At 30.2% G+C, this 17,929-nt stretch overlaps 1 protein-coding gene across 1 annotated transcript; it reads left to right on the forward strand.

Moving 5' to 3' along the window:
- The first annotated feature begins 432 nt into the window (after window positions 1-432).
- Window positions 433-9,719, forward strand: LOC132943506 (podocan). Its single transcript, XM_061012532.1, has 2 exons — window positions 433-672; window positions 6,977-9,719. The coding sequence occupies exon 2, from the start codon at window positions 7,088-7,090 to the stop codon at window positions 9,032-9,034; it is 1,947 nt and encodes a 648-aa protein (XP_060868515.1). The 5' UTR covers window positions 433-672; window positions 6,977-7,087; the 3' UTR covers window positions 9,035-9,719.
- Window positions 9,720-17,929: the final 8,210 nt, after the last annotated feature.

Below are 17,929 nucleotides of genomic sequence, written 5' to 3' on the forward strand. Positions count from 1 at the left end.
AAAGTAAAATATCATAAAAATGATGTGGTGTTGAGTTGTTCGAACCATACCGTACAGATAATGTAAATTATAACATATATAATAGCTGCAGTTGCAGGGCACACAGAATATACGAAACGTGGGGCGCAATTGCGGTGTATATATACCTACATAAAAGTACATATATACTCTTTTAAAACGTTTCTTATTTCGACAGTAATCATCCGATTGTTGCCACAGACAATTATACAAAATCTACACACACACACACACACACACACACCTACGCACGCACATGATATATACTTAGGGGAACCATCACCACCGCCAGGGTAAACCGACGAACGGTTACGCTGCGCGCCCAGTGGCAGCCGACGGGACCGCGTTCGCACACATATATATATACCATGGTATATGCCGTGCCGGGGACGAACTCTGTGCCCGTAGGACATTACGTCGGATCAGTCGACTCCGGACCACGTTCTCGTGCGAACTACCCCCCGAGCACGGTCCGAGCCCGGTCGACGCGTTTTCCTCCTCACCCGCCGACGTTCGTCGCACGCTCCTGCAGCAGACGACCGACCGCCGAAATAAATAGGGTCACGAGCGGAGCATGACGCCTCGAGAAAAACGTCAACGGTCATCGGACACTTCTCGGCGCTCCGTTATTGTTAATGTCACACACGCCAAAAGGTGAGAACTTTATCATGACAATAATAATAATAATAATACTAGAATAGTTGTGCCGACGCGGTACCACATAAGAGTTAAACGTCTTAAAGTCCAGTACTGTAAACGCAACGCACCTATGTGTGATGTGTCGTATATACCTATACTTATATATTCAGAGGTTGTTGTGTATTTATTACTCAGTCGTAATACTGTATACTTAAGGAGAGTCCATCTTACGCGTCTAAACCTAAAACGTTCCCGGTAATAAAATAAAAACAAGTGGTATTGTATTGTATGGTGTCTGATTATACATGAAAAAAAATATATATCGCTTATCATAATATTAATGGTAATTATTGCTTACTATTTTGGAAAAAGCTCATGAAGTTATTTCTACGGCTTACGATAATAATATACTCATTACTCATGTATAAAGACACATAGTATATAACTCAAAGTAGGAAAACTTTAGTACACACATATGTAATAATAATAAAATAGTATAGCTATTCACTGGTATCATTGGTGATACATTTTACGATCTGGATAACGTACGTAGTTGAACAAGTTGAATTTAAATGTTGAATACATTTTAGACATAATAATACATAATCATATCATGATGCCGAATATATACTTGGTAGCATGTACGTACATAAATATTGTACGTTAAACACAAATTATTATTTTGTTAACATATTTTAATAATTTTCATCGTTTTTTTAAAATCATATTTTAGTATAATAAAAGAACTAATTTAATACTACTAAATAAATATGTAATTTAATACTTCCTAGAAGGTTAAAAAGGCAATGACCAAGAGATCTCCTCAACAACTAACATAAAAAAAAAAAAAAAATTAATACTAATCGATGAATAATTTTTTTTATCGTGCACAATAGCTTAAACTTAATTCTAATCATGAGTAAATTTAATAGGTAGTATTATATGATTATTTTACTGTATAATTTGTATTCAAAATGTACCTATAATAGAAAAAATACAATTTAAAAAAATAAATAAATTATTGAATTAAATTTAAAAATTGTATTTATCATTTACTCAATAAAAGTAACTAAATATTAGAGCAGTTTTATTTAGTTACTATAGTTTCTGTAAAAAAAATTTATATAGAAAATTATTTTTTTAGTTTATATCACTAAAATTGTTATTGAACAGTAATTTGATTTTTACATACCAATTTATTATAATTTATTTCGTATGTTGGGAATAATTCATTTTAAATAAATTATTGATTTGTAAGACAAATAAATGTACCTACAACAATAATAATACATAATTATATAAATAAACAACAAATATTAACAAATTTAAGTTTATTTTATAGCATTCTTCTAGAAAATATTTAAAATATTTTTTTGACATGTCACGGTTTATTTAAAAATATTTAAGTTGTTAATGGGCCTGAAAATACAAAATACAAGATAGCAAGATACAAAATATCGCAGATAAATATTTATACGTTAATAAGTTAACGATTTAATTTTTTATAAAGAGTAATAAATGTATAATTTTTAATAATTTATAACTTATAATATGATATATTAATTATTAATACACTTCTATCATGACATAGATACTTAATAATAAAATACAATTATTATATGAATATTATTCAATAAATTAAATCTACTATAGGTGTGCTAGCATCACTATACTTAATTTTGTTTTTATACATTTAATTCAATATCCGCAGGTAGTTCTAAATAATTAACTTCACAAGACACAACAATTTGAAAGTCTTCTCCGAAAGAAATCGACTTTGAGGTTTTCAATAGATATTAGATATATTTTACATTTTGTTATATAACATTGAAACGCTTGATAGTAAACGACGACCGTAAATATCTAGAGGCAATGGTACAACGGCTGTTAGATCTTTCCAATGTTAATCCAAAGTATCTTTGCCCTCTATAAATAAACGACAGAAACGCGAATAGTGGCACAATGAATGTGGTAATTTGGCCTCCTTTCGACCCAAATCATCAATTGTAGCAAATGGTGAATGGTTTTGAAACCAAATCTAGCAGCCTAAGATTATCTAATCGGAATATTAATTATCAACCCCTACTACGGCCCAATTCGAGGATTTCGAATATAATAAATTACGTGTTTTATTATTTGTTTGGTATGTTTTTACTCGGACATCATACATTTGTGAGCAACCTAAAACGGCCACTAACACCGATTGTGCACTTGTGTGCATAGCTGTTTGCCGAAAACATCGGAAAACATTGTTGAAATAACTGTGGAAACTTTTAGCGTGAGTGAATTTTGGTAATAAAGTTATTCATATTTTCATCGTTTGAATAATTACTGAGGGACCATGGTCGCTGAACGAGTGGTGTAACTTTTTGGTCGAGTGAACATTTTGTGGAGCAGTAAAAACCAATTAAGACAAAACTTCCTTGCGGTAATAAATCGCGACTAAAAATTAGCATCGGCCGACGTTATTTTGCTCCCGAAACCATAATATTATAATAATATCTCTCTCTATCACAGCTTCTTACAAAATATAATAACATAATACCGTATGGTAATAATGCGTAAGTAAATATGTATATTATGAATACACGCATATCGTACGTCATAAATATTTTCATCGTAATATGTATATATATATATTTATCACATAATATAATATAATATACTACGACGAAAACGTATATAATAATATTTACGAAAAGCGTGAAATAAAATGTGATCGTTTGAAAGTGATTCAATAAAACTTACTCGTCGAAGTAAAGTTATTTTTGTCATCGAAAATGAAAAATAAAAAATAATTTCAAATTTATATCGATAAATTAATTAAGAGTTACTATAACATCGTATATAATAAATGTTATTAAAACGGTTTTTGTTGTTTTTGAATGATGTATTATTATGTACAGTCCGCTCGTAAAATCAGACTTATGCTTGATTGGATTATTTTCGTGCTCGGCCAACTTTATAACCAGATTTGTAATACCTTCGCCTTGTATATTTTTTCTCCTTTGCACAACAAAGCTTTGCATTCCCATGAGAGAGACACGACTTTTTCTCTCCTTTTTATTTGTCTTGGTCTAGATGCGTTCTCCCCCTGCCGTGTCTCTTCCAAACAAGAGCCTTCCCGATTCCGGAACCAAGTCGCGCTTCCTATTCGCCTTTACCCAGTTTGCATACGAAATTCATTTCTCAATTCTAGGTGGGAAATTGTTCTTTATTTCCCCCTACTTGATTTTCATCCCATTCTCTTGTACTAACTCGCTCGATCCGAGGGCTTATAAACTAAGCTTGACGCAATGCACGGGAATATAATATACTCGCGTGGCGTTACCGATGGGATAAAAATGTATTGGAAGCGTGTCTGCATCCGACGGGCGCGAAATTGAATTCTGGTTTAATCGCATTTTTATATGCATATACATCTATGCCATATATTATATGGACTTAAGTATCGCCGAAGAGGGTAAAAAGACTGAAAAGAATTAAAAAGATGTAGATAATAATACTATAAGACTCAATTGAGTGTCGTTCAGCTCACTAAAAATAAACAGTTTTTGATGAACGGTCCTTTTCAAGTTCGAGCGTTAAATTATCGACGTTTATATTTTTAATACAATTACATTTTTTAAAAATATTAATTTACCACACCTACTGTAAAAACAATGGGCCGTATATTGTTGTGAACAGGGTTTGTGTTTACGCTGTCATATAACCCTGCAGCGATCAATAAATATACTTCATTTATCAAACGTAAGCTATACAAATGAAAATTATGGTTATAAAAATTAAAATAACACCCAGTGACAGACAATAATAAGACCGACGTATTTATTTCATTATGACTTGTGGTAGTAAGATTGATTGATTGATTGTTATTATTATAGGTTTGTACTACGTATATAGTGCGTATAATAAACAAGAAAACTTTCAAGCTAATATTTTACGTTGCTGAATTTTTGTTTGTCAAATTCTAAATAATGATGTCTGTAAACCAAACAACATTAAAAATATTATGCAATACAGATTTAAATAAAATAAAATATATTGGTCATCGCATTTTTGCAGTTTAATAGTGTTAGTTTGAAATATAGCTATTTCAGCAATCAAAAATTGTTGTTGGCCTAACTACAGTGATACGTTATGCGTACGTAGGTACTCAGCGCGCGTCAGATTTAACGAGATTTTACTATATATGCACAAAAGAAAGGAAATTATTTAAGTCTTAAATGAGTAAGTATGTATTCATGTGTTGAATGCATTATTTAATGTACAGGTACCCACAATAGACTGACTTTATTATGCAATTACGTACACGTTTTTCAATGTTCTGTTTATGAAGGAGCAGTATATGTATTGCGTATTATAATAATTTAATACTTTATGCACAATGCACATATTATTATACGAAATGCATAATAATAGAGTCTGATTAATTTTTATTGGTTGAATTATTTTTTATAAACGGTTGATTATATTACTCAATAATATTATTATGCTTGTTTCCGATAAAAATATATATTATATTATACACGTCGTAGGTTAACCAATCAAAATGCATATTATGTGCAGGTACTATATCTGTACAATATATTATGACGTGCACCGTGTTAACGATCATTCAACCGTTTTAATTAGCCCTATTATACGTATTCGTTGACACGCGTGCGTGAACCGTGTGACATGCCATTTTCAGTCTTTCTCCATTCCTAAATTACTAGATTATGCGCGAGTTTACATACTGCAGAGTATGTAGTGTATGTACCTATGCGTTTTTAGAAGGTCGGGTTGACAGGAAGACGGGACTTAAGTATTTCGGTAACTTAAAGCCAACCAAAACTTTGAATATTTACATTTTCACCAAAACACGCGCATCAGTCACCTTAGGCACCCCTCAAGCGACGGTTATGTAAAAACTTTTCAAACGCAAAAGAAAAGTTGCCCTGGCAATCCGTCATTCGTGCAACCCAACGCCGCTGTTCCTTGCCACATCATGGTCGCCGTGATAATATAATATTATGTTGTGAATATTAATACGCCGACTGTGAGTAAGGGAGGAGGGGAGGAGGAGGGTGTGTTTGGAACCTGCGTCTAAACGCCGTGACACATACTGTATACACGACGATAACATTATAATTCAATTAACGTAATGCGATCGTAATCGAGACTAAATTAAGCGTAGACAGTTTTAAAAAGACCGGAAAATGCCGTGGTTTAAAAACGCAGCTATACGTCCGCTATAATATTATAACACACTTACACGTCATGATCGATGCTTTGCAGATAGTACGAGCTTACAAAAAAAATGTAACCACGATAATAACATTATCTCAGTTGGGTTTTGTTAAATTAAATATAGTACCTGTATATTTATTTTTAAAACTGCACTAGAATATTTTAACTCTATTTTGTAATTATTATTAATAATATTTTAACGAACGTGGTTTAAATATTTGCCGAAATGTTATTATAACGATAAAATTAGGGTTGGCTGAAGCTTAAAGTTAATAAAAAATGCACGCATAAAGTATTACCACTCCCGCTGACGTACACCTTCGCATTGTATATAATATATAATATATACTTATATAAGGATAATTGTATACTTTCGAAAATTAAATGCTGACAATCTTACCCTCAACCAAAATTGCCAACTATATAGTTTGTAAGGGTTGCTAAAGTATAATGTGAAGCCCAGTGATAAAAATGAATAATTACGCATTGTTATACATCCGGAATAAAAGTTAGGTTTACTGTATGTTTTGTTGCGATATATGGAACTCTTTATTATTATGATGATGATGACGTGGACACAGAACAATAGAAGAAACCGCTAGGTTTCAATGATTTCGCCCGAGCTTACGTAGGACTTCGTTAAATAAAAATTAAATGAAATTCATGTTGTGATGTGGGTTTATTATTTTGACCATTGTTATAGCCATAATAAATACAAGTATATATATATATATATATATTATATATTATATGAGTTGGTAATATAACCGTCGAAAACAAAAGGGTCAAATCAGACCAACCCATACTGAGAGCAAAAATTACGTTATGGGATATTGAAGGGGAAAAATTATTTTGAAAAATAAAAATACAAATCTGTCATAATCATACTTATTGTATATTATAATATGCTTGGCATAATAAATACACAGCTAACGTAATAAACGTATATTAATATAATATATGTATAATATACATATTTATTTATTAAATTCGATATTGTACATGACAATTATTGTAATTTAAATACATGTAATATTCATAAAACGGCATTTTTCATTAACTAAAAGTGTTTATTTTATATTTACAGATGTATAGAATGAGAAAAATTCGACCAAAGGTTGTTTCTGCGGTATAGGAATATCAAAGAAAATTCAAATACTTAGCATGGCGGCTGTGAAGTCGTGAGTGCGGACGAACAATGGTAGTGATTATAAACGCTATCGTAGTTTCTTTGCTGTCAGTCGTCGTTGCAGAAGTCCAAAAAGAATGCGTTTTGGAATTGCCTACAAACGGCTCGCGCGATGTTTACTGTGACGCCATACCGTACAAAATCGACTTGACTCACACTAACGGTATGACCAAACTGGATATATCCCAAAATAATTTGAACGGGATTTATATCGCTAGTGATAAAAACATAACTTTACCAACGGTTGACTTGTCTAGAAATAACATCCTAAATCCTTGCCACGTTGCCATTAGTAATATGGTAAGAGTTGATTCCATGATACTATCGTTCAATAAGGTAAACAATTTCTCAATGTGTTCAGACATTAAAAATCTAACGTTGAGTTGGAATTACATTAAGTCGTTGAATAAAACCGACATGGTAAATGCGTCTTCTTTGGAAGTTTTGGATCTTGGGAATAATTTTATATTGTGGATTGAAAATAATACGTTTGTTGGAATGCCGGATCTGCAATGGTTAGACTTACGAGGTAACGCATTAACGAGAATATCAGAAAAAACGCTACCAAGTACTACATTACGATATCTCGACGTTTCCGAAAACTATGATCTCGATCGTACTACAGTATTTCAGCCATTTGAGAATCTAGTTGAATTGAACATTGCCAAAAATACAGAATTAGCACCTGTTGTTTTGGGTTCCGGTCCAAGACTTCAAGCATTGGATGCTTCGCATACTAATCTTACAGAAGTTCCAGTCACGCCAGCTCCGCTGTTAGGCTCACTCATATTGAGCGGCAATGTGATAAAAGCAGTGAACAGTGGTGACTTAGATGGTTTTCCTCTTCTCCATTTGCTTAACATTAGTGCTAATCGCATTACCATGGTCGAAGACGACGCATTCGGTCGGCTCGATTTACTGATCGTACTGGACTTGAGTAATAACTTATTGGAAACAGTTCCAAAAAGTCTCCCAGGAAGTTTAGAAAAATTGAATCTAGAAGGTAATAGAATACAGAACTTGAGTGTTGAAGACTTTGAGGGTTGCAGACGTCTGAAACTATTAAATGTTCGAAGAAATAATATCCGACACATACAGGAACTTACATTTGCGTCGTTATTATTTCTTGATGTTTTAGATTTATCCGAAAATCCAATTAAAATGATTACTAGAGAAATGTTAACAGGTCCAGTAAGATTAAAAGTCTTGAAGCTGGAGGGGCTAACGGCACCAGAAACACCAACGTTCCCATTCACTGATACACGTTACTTGAACCGAATCCAACTGGCGTACAGCAAACATCTTGCTGCAATCCTGTTAAACGACAGTGCTGTACTGTCATCTTTGTTTCAACTTGAATACTTAGACTTGACGGAATGCGATGTGATTTCACTTCCCAACCGTTTACCTTATCATATGCCCAAAATGAAAACATTAATATTAAATGAACTCAAGTGCGTCGAATCGTGGCTCAGAGACTGGCTGTGTGAGATCCACGCATCCGACGATCAACATTCCAAGTTGAGTAAAACTGAACTGAGACTCAGAAACTACCTGCCGCAAAAACTCAAATCCACTGTGGAGAGTGTGCAATGTAGACAAGATAATGGCAGTGTTCAACAGGTATTCGATGCAGTGTACTGTGACACGATTACTACGACTCCGACCTATCGAGTCACTACGACTACAACAGAACAGACAGCTGTATTTGCACGGCTAAGAGCGAAAGACGATCCGAAGAATGTACACGTTTCAGCAAAAACGACTCATCCAGGTATGATAGTTTTTGTGTGTATTGTGTTGTTGTTAATACTTTTAGCGTGTGGTACTATCTGGGTTGGAATGAGGGGTGACGCACTAAAGAGGTTATATTGGAGGCAAAATACAGCGGACGTGGATTACCAAAGTATCGAAATTAAGAGCCTAGAAAGTTTAAACCACGTAGAAAGGTGGTGAAATAAGTCTGAAGAATAAACTGTTTATAAGCCTAAATTTAAACTTGTATTATTATTTTTGTTTTTTTTATGTTTTCAAAGTTTGAGACCAAAGCCAAAATGGCGCAGCGTAGCAAAAATGTATTATTTAAAAATTAGTCATTAATTCATTAACTTTAACACTAATAAAACGCAATATTGCTATTGCTATAAATAGTAATAATAATTTCAATGTACGTTATAACATATTTTAATACATACGTCCTATTGATTGAAAATCGTTTGATAAAATGTCAACAGTATAATAATTGTATTTGTATCTTGTATTGATTTATGTTGCTGTGTAATCATATAGGTTTTTGTGAAACGTTGTAAAAAAAAAAGAAAGAATGTAATATTAAACTGATATGCCTTTAGTGTCGTTTTCTGTAATTGTGAATAATAATAATAATATGTTGTTCATAATTTTAAATCATATTATATTGTGTATCGAATATTAATGCTACGCTGCTAAGTTCAATACATAATACTTTTTGAATGTATTTGATTACTATATTAAACTACCTACATTGTTTTAATTATAATTTTATGATGTATTATTGTAAATGACATTTTGTACGACTACATTATTATTGATTATAACTATAGACCTGACGTGTAAATATGAATTTAAGTAGATTAAACGTGGAAAATTATTATTGTTATTATTTTAATTTTCTATATTATTTCGTTCCCATATAGTAATTATTATCAGCTCTAAAAGAAGCAACAAGAGAGCGCAGGGGACGAGGGGGGGGGGTACGGATATTCTGTTAATATAATATATATATATATGTGTGTGTCTGTGTGTGTGTGTGTGTGTGTGTGTGTGTGTGTGTGTGTGTGTATTTCAGTTACGCGTATTTTTTCGCTAGACTGTTAATGATAAAAAAGTGTTACAGTGCTGTTTCCTCTATGTTGAGTAATTGATGACAACTACCGGGGCCAGTTGGCGTTGATTTATGGAACTTTTCCAGGGTCTGATTATTTCATGTCTCCTGCCGTTCTTTCTCCGAAGGAAGGAGAACCAAATTTATATATATATATATATATATAAAATAAGAAAAAAATATATATATTTACGTATATACATAATACATGTACTACAATAATACGCAAGCCAGCACAATGCAACATCTTATCCAGGTCACGTAGACAGCGAAATTGTCGGGTTTAGCTTTAGCCGCAGATAGAAAACCCATTTCTTTTTTTCTTTTTTTTTTCTTTTTTTTTATCTCAGACATCACAAAACATTTTTCTCCGTCACCCGTCGAACAGAAATTATTAATCATGAGGTATTTTAATTGAAAAAAATAACGTTGTTAAGAGTATGATATACATTTCAAAAACCATAAAGATATTTAATTACATAATTATTTGTTGAAAGTTGCACATATATAGTCGTTGTGCTAAAGTTATTTGAAAAAGTTTCGACTTCTATATATCGTTGCATTATTTTATTTTTTTTAAAATAAACTAGTGAAAAATAGTGTTATGTTAATTTAGACAATGTTTTACTATTAAAACAATAAACTATTAAAAGTCTCGACAGTCTCGTACACCAATGTGAACCAAATTGTTCATAGCCCATAGATACATTTATTACGGATTTTGATTAATTACTTTCAAATCAAATATTTAATTTGATTCTCAATATGTACTTTAAAAAATTTAATTTGTTAAAACTAAAACTTTTAATCATGTTTATATTTGTGCAAATATCACAGTAATTTAAAAAAGGTATAGTAAGGTGTATTTAATAGAAAATTCAAAGTTTGCTACTGTTATAAATTATTATCAATTGAGTAGGTAGTTGGTTTATTTACATTTTTCAATACCAATTTACAATGACTATTTTTTTTTACGAATGTAAATAAAATCAGAGAATATGAAAATATATAACATTAAATGATGTATTGGGGCCATGTTTGGTTTATTTTGAAGTTAAATATTTTTTTATTAAGTGTAAAGGCGTAGCTTATAAATAAATCAACAACAATAATTATGAAGTAAAGTATAATATGGTATATTAGTATATTACACCTACCTACTCTTTCCAAACACGTTAAGAATTCTATAACATAAAATATTAAATAAAATCTCAAAAAATGTTTCTATTATTAGATTCTTAAAAATTATCGAGGGAGAACTGTTAAGTATAACGTCACTTTTTCGTTGATACATTTGATCCCGAAAAAATCATTTATGAATATTGTTAAATCTCTGTACCACATAGGTACAATGGCGACGAATAAAAAAAATCATATTTTGCTTTTAAGGCGTTATGAAGATGTAAATTATAATATGGTGGTATAATTATCATATTATGTGTATTCGAATCAATATAATATATTTTATCGCTAAGCACTCGTTTCAAAAAAAAACTTTCAAACTCGCGCTGAAAACTTTTGGGTGGACATTTCTTCGGAGCGCTAATGGTTGGTGGACATTCCGTTGTAAAAATCAATCGCAGATGCCTTAGACAATATTGAGTAACAACTGTTGGTCCACACGGGTGTACCATCATCTCGATCGGTATAATAATACGACCATTATTGCTTTCGCAATTCTCTGTCTCTGCGTACGAATTCGCACAGTATAACAACTTTAACGATATCCAATTTCATTTCCTCGGTTATTCCATATTTATTCCATTCAACTCGTAATTAATTGTTTCGTTAATGATTTATCGTTTAAATATGGTTCGGTAGTCATTTTTCGAACGATTAAAGTGTCGAGTTATAAAAGCTGCGATAGCTCTCTATAATATACATAAAATATTGAATTCATTTTCATGAAGCTTGGAATAAAGACAATAGTAGAAAAATGTGAAATCCAATAAATCACTTCAAACCGTTTTTATTAATTATGTAGAAACGAAACATTGTAAATTGCTACCAGTCTATTACCAACTTAAATTAATTGGAAAGACTTTAAACGCTCAACATTATCATGTCTGACTATGAGTGTTGACAGATTTGTATTTATGGACTTTATTTATAACATTATTATGAGATATGACCCATTATATAATATTTATTTTTAGTCACAATTTTAATGCTGAATCCCATGTTCTAAGTGTTTAAAAAACAGATTCACTTTAAATAATTTTTTTTTATCTAATCTTCATCCATCTAGTGGGTAACAAATCAAGTTACCTCAAAAACTGTACTAAAGAATGATAATATCTTTTCATTTTTTTTTTTTTTATAGTCATTATATTGTAATACATTTTGGACAAACATAAAAATCCGGAATATACATAAATCACCCGACAGACAGTGTGGAGTGTTTAATGAGTCAGGTACAGGTTGGGAAAAGGGAACGATCCAGAAAGGGACGAAGGGATGAGGGCGTTAAAACATAGTTAACGTTTTAAAATAATTTTCAATAGGCATCAAGCATAAAATATTTATATATATATATATATATTATAAATTCTGTGAAAATAAAGGAGAGATATTAAATGACGTGGCCTATCTCATTAATCATACTCAGCTGATTCGACAAACATGAAGAAAGGAGAATTTTCGAATTTTTGTACTCAGCAATTTTTGGGAAATTTATACGCTCAGGTGTAATTATAATATTACGTAAGTATGTTAACACTTTGATGTGGACATTTAATGTTAAACGAGCTTGGTGATGTTATCAAGACAATTAATTTACGTCAAAATGTTAAAAAAAAAATTAACATAAATAATCAAGTCATTATTTTAGTTCATACTGAGCTGCATATTAATTATCAATAATTTGAATACGTTCAAAAATTATGTATGCACATAGAATATTTTAGAAATTTTTCTATACATTTGAAAATGTGTTAATTAATTCAATACGTTTGGTGTACACATTTTTTTTACGTATACAGGGTGGTTATAAGAAATAAGATCTGATATTGGTCAAACTGTTGGGTAGTAAAAAGTTTGAAGTGTACCTATTTTAACTTGAAGTGGGATGTAGAATTAATTAAGTCATCGTTCAAGAACTGAAACCTATAACGAATGACATTTTTCTAATTCTGTAATCGACAAGTGGTTAAAATTAACGAGGACGCAGAATTCATCTGGAATCTATGGCTTTCGGACAAAGTCCATTTTAACCTAAAAAGATATGATAGAAGACGAAATTTTCGTTTTTGGGCACAATAAAATCCTAAACATCGTCCGCTGCACTGCACTGAACTATTATCATTGTATGATGAACGGATTTTAATCGCTATAAGTTTGAATATTGGTTCGAATTTGGTACTGCTATCACAGCGACTTCCCGACAACGTTATGTCACGATGCTTGAAAAGTTTTTGGGTGAAAAACTTCAATTTTTCCAGATTATTGACGTTGAAAACACCTGGTTTCAACAGGAAGGGGCCACCTCGCACACTGACTGAGTGTCGATGGCATCAGTCAGACTACGGATGTCCGCCGTAACCACGCTATAACCAGAAATGCTGACGTTGATTGGCCACCCCGAACCCCAGATCAATCCGTCTGTGATTTTTTTATGGTGACATCTGAAAAATGTCGTGTGCCACACTCGCCCCACAACCATTTCCGATCTCAACATAGGGTTCGCCGAAAAAATCAATAATATTCCACCTGATACCTTGCACCAGGCATTGCACATTTTCAAAAATCGATTGGTGCATTCGCAAAAATGGATGACTGATGTTGTTTTTTTAAAAAAAGATTATTTTTAAATATTGTAAAATACATCGAGATCTTCTAATAAATTAAAAAAAAATGCTTTTGTCCTTGGTATTACATTTACAACTGTTTTTACATTGACACCCCAAAAAATATTTGCTTCCGTTATAACTTATATTATATGAGCATGTTAAATGTGTACCGTGTACGTAATGAAAAACCTATTACAGACTACGGTTAAAATACACAAAAAATTACCTTACACAATATGTTGAATAAAGCATGATTTATTATAATATACATACCTCACCTAAAAATGCAATAGACAAAAAGTATACCAGTATGATAATATCATGGTATACTAATATTGGTATACTATAAAATGTATTGTTTATAATATAATTCCGAAAAATACTAATTTTAATCATTTAATTTATGAACCTGTAATCTGCACAGTTGCAAGCTATATTATAACCAAAACAATAATATAATAATATAAAATATATTATTCTTTTAACACAGTTGTATTTTGCAGGCTGTAGCATAATAGATAGCTGTAAAGGCATATAAAGGGACTATGACTAGGGACTTCTATAGAAAGTAACATCTCTTTATGCATTATTTGGGAACATAGGTAGGTAAGTTATTTAATATATTATATTTTTATATTAACAATACACTATAAATGTTTTTTATCACATAAAAAATTCATATTTTAAACTTTATTTTGCGTATTTGACCTTTTTATACTCACATAAGTATGTATTTGGCTACTTTTCAGATATGAGTGAATTTTTTATACAAATATTTTCTATTGTGACACTTATTGGTCAATAAAATAAATTTGGAATACCTAATAGTATTTACATTTTTTTTAGAATTAAACAACTGTAAAAAAATGTATTCCTCACATTTAAAATATATAAATTTAATATTTGTTATGGATTAACAAAATCCGTACAATATACCAATAAGAGGATTTAATTAATTTGGGTTCAAAATAGTCCATATTCTTTTAAGCATATTTAGTTATTTTCAAGGTATAAATGCATAGGTATATATTTAAATCATAAAGTCCCTAAAGGCTTACCCGATGACTACCCACAAGTTACAACTGAATTATATTTAGGATATTACTGTTTTATGCTAATCGATCGTATTAATAATTATTATTAAGTCATTGAAACCAAACACATCAAAGTTCAATACTTATTATACACGTCGACGTCATCAATAACGAAATTAAATTTGAAATATATTTTGAATATTACTATTATATGCTAATTTACCGTAATATTAACTATTATTTAGTCATCGAAACCAAACTCATCAAAGCTAAAACTGAAATATACGCGGGATAAACTAAATCATACTGCACACAAATAATATTTTAATTTTTAAATTTACTGAAATTCATAAAATATTATCAACAAAAATATATGTATATTCGATATTTTATTAAATTATGATTTTATTATGTTTTATGGTTGTATTAAATAAACCCCGATAAAAGTAAAATTATTAATAATAGTGTAACAATTATTAATTTACACGAAATACTTTAGAAGTCTAGACCTTGTTAAGACTTCAAATGAGACAGAAATGTAACTCTTGTTAATAACTCTAACTACTAAGTCGTTTGAAAACTGTGATGGCTATGTGATGACGAATGACTTGAACGTTTTGATCACTAGGTATACTCATCATAACGAGTAATTGTTAACTAATAGTAATAAATTAAAAAATTAAATCGATGAGTTTTATTTTTATCACTGATATGACTATATCCATATTCCATATTCAAGAAAAATTGATAAAATAGGTTTAAAAGTTTTAATTTTTATGCATGGAAACATTTATACTATAATATTAAATTATAACTATAAGGTATCTAATAAATAATTTCGACGCAACTTAAAATATAATTTCTCCTATTTTTCGATGTCTATTAATATTTTTCACTAAAATTAAGATTTCATATTTTGTTTTAACCAGAAAGAATAATTATGGTTTACTTTTAGGAAGTATAAATAACTGTATATTAACGATGACGCCTATACCATCCATCGCGCTGTAACATTTTATCCCTTTAACGTAATTTAAATAAATAGCTTGATTTTCATTCGAAACTTATATTATGCAATTATTGTGATTATCATATTATACTTTACCAATAATGGTTGTGCCATAAAAAAAAAATAAAAAAAATTTTTGGCATAATTGTATTTATTATTGTATACCTAAATTATCATGTGGTCGGTTTTGTAATTATATAATAATATTCGTCGACGCTTATATACGTATACGTATATGAAAATAATTAAATATATTTGATTTTATAATTTAAACTGATACGTAGGTACTTCAAAATGTTCTTTAATCCGATAAAATAATTTCGTACTTTATAAAAAATAATTCATAGAACCCACTTCTTTCATACACAATGTATGCGTCGTAGATTAATCATATGAGTAAAATGTTACAAGTGCCGTGACATTATATACATACCTGCATAATGCAAACACTTCTGACTTCTATGGTTGCATTTGATGGATATATAGTTTTGCTTCATATTTTAAAATCAATAATAGACCAAACGTACCTATACGCATAATTTGCAAGCAAGATAAGAAATTAATTTCTATTATATTTGTATGGACTTAAATTTTAAACAATATAATATTATAATAATACTATTATAATATTGTATTGTAAGCACAAAAACACACAACTACAATGATTATCGAGAAAAATGAATAAATAAATAATTATTTGTATGATGGTTTGAATGTCATTGGTTTATTTTAAGCTCATTAGTAGGTATTTAGTAAAATTTAATCACTTGGCAAACTAAAATGTTAAAAATGTTTTGTCAAGAAGCTTGAATATGGACATATTGTAAAATATATTCTTTGTGCTTGTCCTTAGTACCTACACAAATTTATTTAGCAGAGCGTGCAAGCTCTTAGTCATTTAAAATAAAGTCGTATGCATTTATTATTCTTAGAATGATATTATTGTCATAACCATTTTCCTTGATTTTTATATTTTATTGATTTTAATTATAAATTTAAAATAGTTCTAGAAAAATAAAAATATAAATTATATAATAATTAAATAATTTTATATTCCTTTAAAAAAGTACAAAGGAAATCCTTTATTCATTTGCCAAACGCAGATATGCAAATAGAACTAATTACGCGTTGTACATAAATAATACTCGCTTCAAATATTTTAAAACTTGGAGATATTTAATTATCGACCATTAATCCATTAGTTCTGGACTTCTGGTAACCATCCAGATAATAATTTAAAAATCTGGCAATAGAGAAATTAAAGACTGTTTATAGTCATCATTATCGTTTGAACAAAAAATAATAAAAAAAAATTCTTCTTCTAGGATTAAACTCGGCCATATTTTTTTACATGAACAATGCGTAAATAATCTGAATATACTTAAACAATAATTTGAAAAATATAAATAGGTAATTCAAATCCTGTGGTGTAAATAATTAAGCTATTATTAGATTGAAAGTTGTATATTAGTACACAGCCACTGCACAGGTATCTTCTTGATTTTCATTGTTGGAAATGAGAATCCTCTCATACGATTGCAAAATATAGAGATGTTAAAAATTAAAACACGTTATTTTTTTTATATAATACTTAGTAATACCGTATTATACCGGTATTATACTGCATAAAACCTTGTAATACCTTAAACTATCGGAAATCGATCACAGGTTATAAACTATTGTATATTATGACCAAATGGCTCAACAATTTTAGGAAAACATTTTAAAAACCACAATAATACAAGGACTATTTTAGAGTAAATTGATAAAGTCATGCTACGAATCCTGAAATACCTAGTGACTAGAAATAATTTTAGTACAATGTAATGTAGTTACAATTCATGGTAAATTATATCCTTAAATATCAAATTAGTTTTCTAATAATAAACTAATAGGTACAATTTTTTTCTATACAACCTGTATAAAATAATTTTAAACCATCATGTTTACCAGCTGGTGATCCATTCAAATGTCTACACTCATTATTTCGAAGTCTTAATTTTTTTAAAAATATTGATTTCGTATAATTTTTTATCGTTACCATTTTTTCAGTTTTTACTTTTTTGAATAACATAGGTACAATGGTACATCTTTTATTTCTTATTCCGAAGCAAAATAGTATTTCAATGAATAAAACTCATATTTCGAAGAATTAGC

Source organism: Metopolophium dirhodum, chromosome 4 (genome assembly GCF_019925205.1).
Source record: "Metopolophium dirhodum isolate CAU chromosome 4, ASM1992520v1, whole genome shotgun sequence".
NCBI classification, from domain to species: Eukaryota; Metazoa; Arthropoda; class Insecta; order Hemiptera; family Aphididae; genus Metopolophium; species Metopolophium dirhodum.

Excerpts from the sequence above, each read along its gene's own strand:
- LOC132943506 (XM_061012532.1), top strand. The coding sequence starts at position 7,088 with ATGGTAGTGATTATAAACGCTATCGTAGTTTCTTTGCTGTCAGTCGTC.